Genomic DNA, 1,774 nt, shown 5'->3' with positions numbered 1-1,774 from the left:
AGTACCATGTCATGGTTTTTGGAAAGAGATGCTGATTTTGAATTTTTTATATGTTTAAAAATTTATTTTTATTTATTTTGTGCTTTGAGCACCACAAGCTGAGAGCCATTTAGTTCACTTAGCTATCTGCAGTGTTATTGTGTTGTTTGTTGGGTTTTTTTTGCTTTGTTTGTGGACAGGAGTGTGCAGGGAGTTATAGAGAGAGTGGGGAAAATTGGCCGTTTATTCCCACTGAGTATTTTAAGTGTAACTGGAGCTGTTGTATGTAAACTTAGCAGCTATGCTATTTTTCTGTGCAGATGCAGCAGCAATGCTAACTTTGGCTGTAGTGTGTAGGAACCCCAGCATGTATTAAAGTAAGTGTGTGTTTTTATCACTTGTACCCATTGGAAAAGCTGTAATTTTGAAGCAAGGAGCTGCAGTGACATTTTGTGTACTTGTGTTGTTGTGTTGTATTTGTTGGAAAACTAATTTTTATTTAATTCCAGTTGTAAAGAGAGAAAAATGAGCCAAACTTTATATGTAAGCTATGACACATATTTTACTTGATGAAATATTACATTTTTTTTTCACACAGTTAATGGAAGAATTTGTTATTTACCTCTTTGCTGTCAGAAATAAACAGAGATCGCCCCTAAAGCTCTGCATGGTCTTCATCTCAACCCTAGATTCCACATACAACGAATGAAGTCCTTGATTTTGAGATGAACAGACAAAGAAGGAAAAGAGAAATTCAGAGGAGGGCTGCAGACAGAGGACAGTGGGCCAGTAAAACTGAATATGTTCTGGTTGTTGTCGGAAATGTGGTTGGCCTGGGCAACGTGTGGAGGTTTCCTTACCTCTGCTACAAGAATGGTGGAGGTGAGTCAAACAAACTGTGAGGTGCATTATTTTGGCTGTAGTGAACTGAAATAACACTTATATTGATGAGTGGTGAGTGAAAATATATGAATAAATTATCATTGCCATGGGGAAGCATGTTTGTATAACATTTATACACCTATAGGTGCCTTTCTGGTGCCGTATGGTCTGTTCGCTGTGGTGTATGGGATACCTCTGTTCCTACTGGAGACCTCAGTTGGTCAGTACACCCAGGAAGGATTCATCACATCTTGGAGGAAGCTGTGTCCACTGGCACAAGGTGAGTCGATGTGAACTCACCAGAAAATAGATAACATTTTTTACATGACACTTTACAAAAAGATAAACCATTTTTTGTCCACATGTAGCTCAACTAACTCTGACAATGTGGTTAACAGACAAATATAAATCATCTCCAGAAATGTGAACATTTATAATCCTACATAAAGGTGAACTGTGTTTTTTATTTGTTTGTATTTTCAGGAATTGGATATGGACATGCTATGATTAAACTGTATGACTTCAGCTACATTATAATTCAAGTCTGGGCTCTCTTCTACCTGGCTTTCTCATTCAGTTACCAGCTCCCCTGGGCCACCTGTGAGAACACCTGGAATACAGGTAAACTTACACTATGGAGTTGCACATTTGTCCAGGGATCTTCATGTGTTAATTTGTATAACAGTAATTTCTCACATTTACTCTTATCCCGTTCATTCTCTAAACCAGCTAACTGTATGGATCTTCAGATTTTGGATTCTCCCTTGAAAAATCTGACAGCAAATCAGACCAGGCTGAAAAACACCACTTCTGCTGCTACTGAGTTCTGGGAGTGAGTCTATATTTGTTTCATTTAAATGACCAATAATCACATGAGTGACTGTAAAAAAGGTTTTTGTGCAAATTTTTTTTT

At 37.7% G+C, this 1,774-nt stretch overlaps 1 protein-coding gene across 1 annotated transcript in view; it reads left to right on the top strand.

Moving 5' to 3' along the window:
* Positions 1–618: 618 nt before the first annotated feature.
* LOC146318041 (sodium- and chloride-dependent GABA transporter 2-like) overlaps positions 619–1,774 on the top strand; it is an 18,146-nt gene continuing 16,990 nt past the window's right edge. The window contains exons 1-3 of the mRNA XM_084731602.1: positions 619–861; positions 1,007–1,141; positions 1,345–1,693. Coding sequence (XP_084587728.1) covers positions 705–861; positions 1,007–1,141; positions 1,345–1,693 — 641 coding nt within the window. The 5' untranslated portion in view covers positions 619–704. The remainder of the gene's footprint in view (positions 862–1,006; positions 1,142–1,344; positions 1,694–1,774) is intronic.

This window comes from Lutjanus erythropterus, chromosome 12 (assembly GCF_056507025.1).
Source record: "Lutjanus erythropterus isolate fLutEry1 chromosome 12, fLutEry1.hap2, whole genome shotgun sequence".
Lineage (NCBI taxonomy): Eukaryota > Metazoa > Chordata > Actinopteri > Lutjaniformes > Lutjanidae > Lutjanus > Lutjanus erythropterus.
This window is presented reverse-complemented; position numbering and strand designations above follow the sequence as displayed.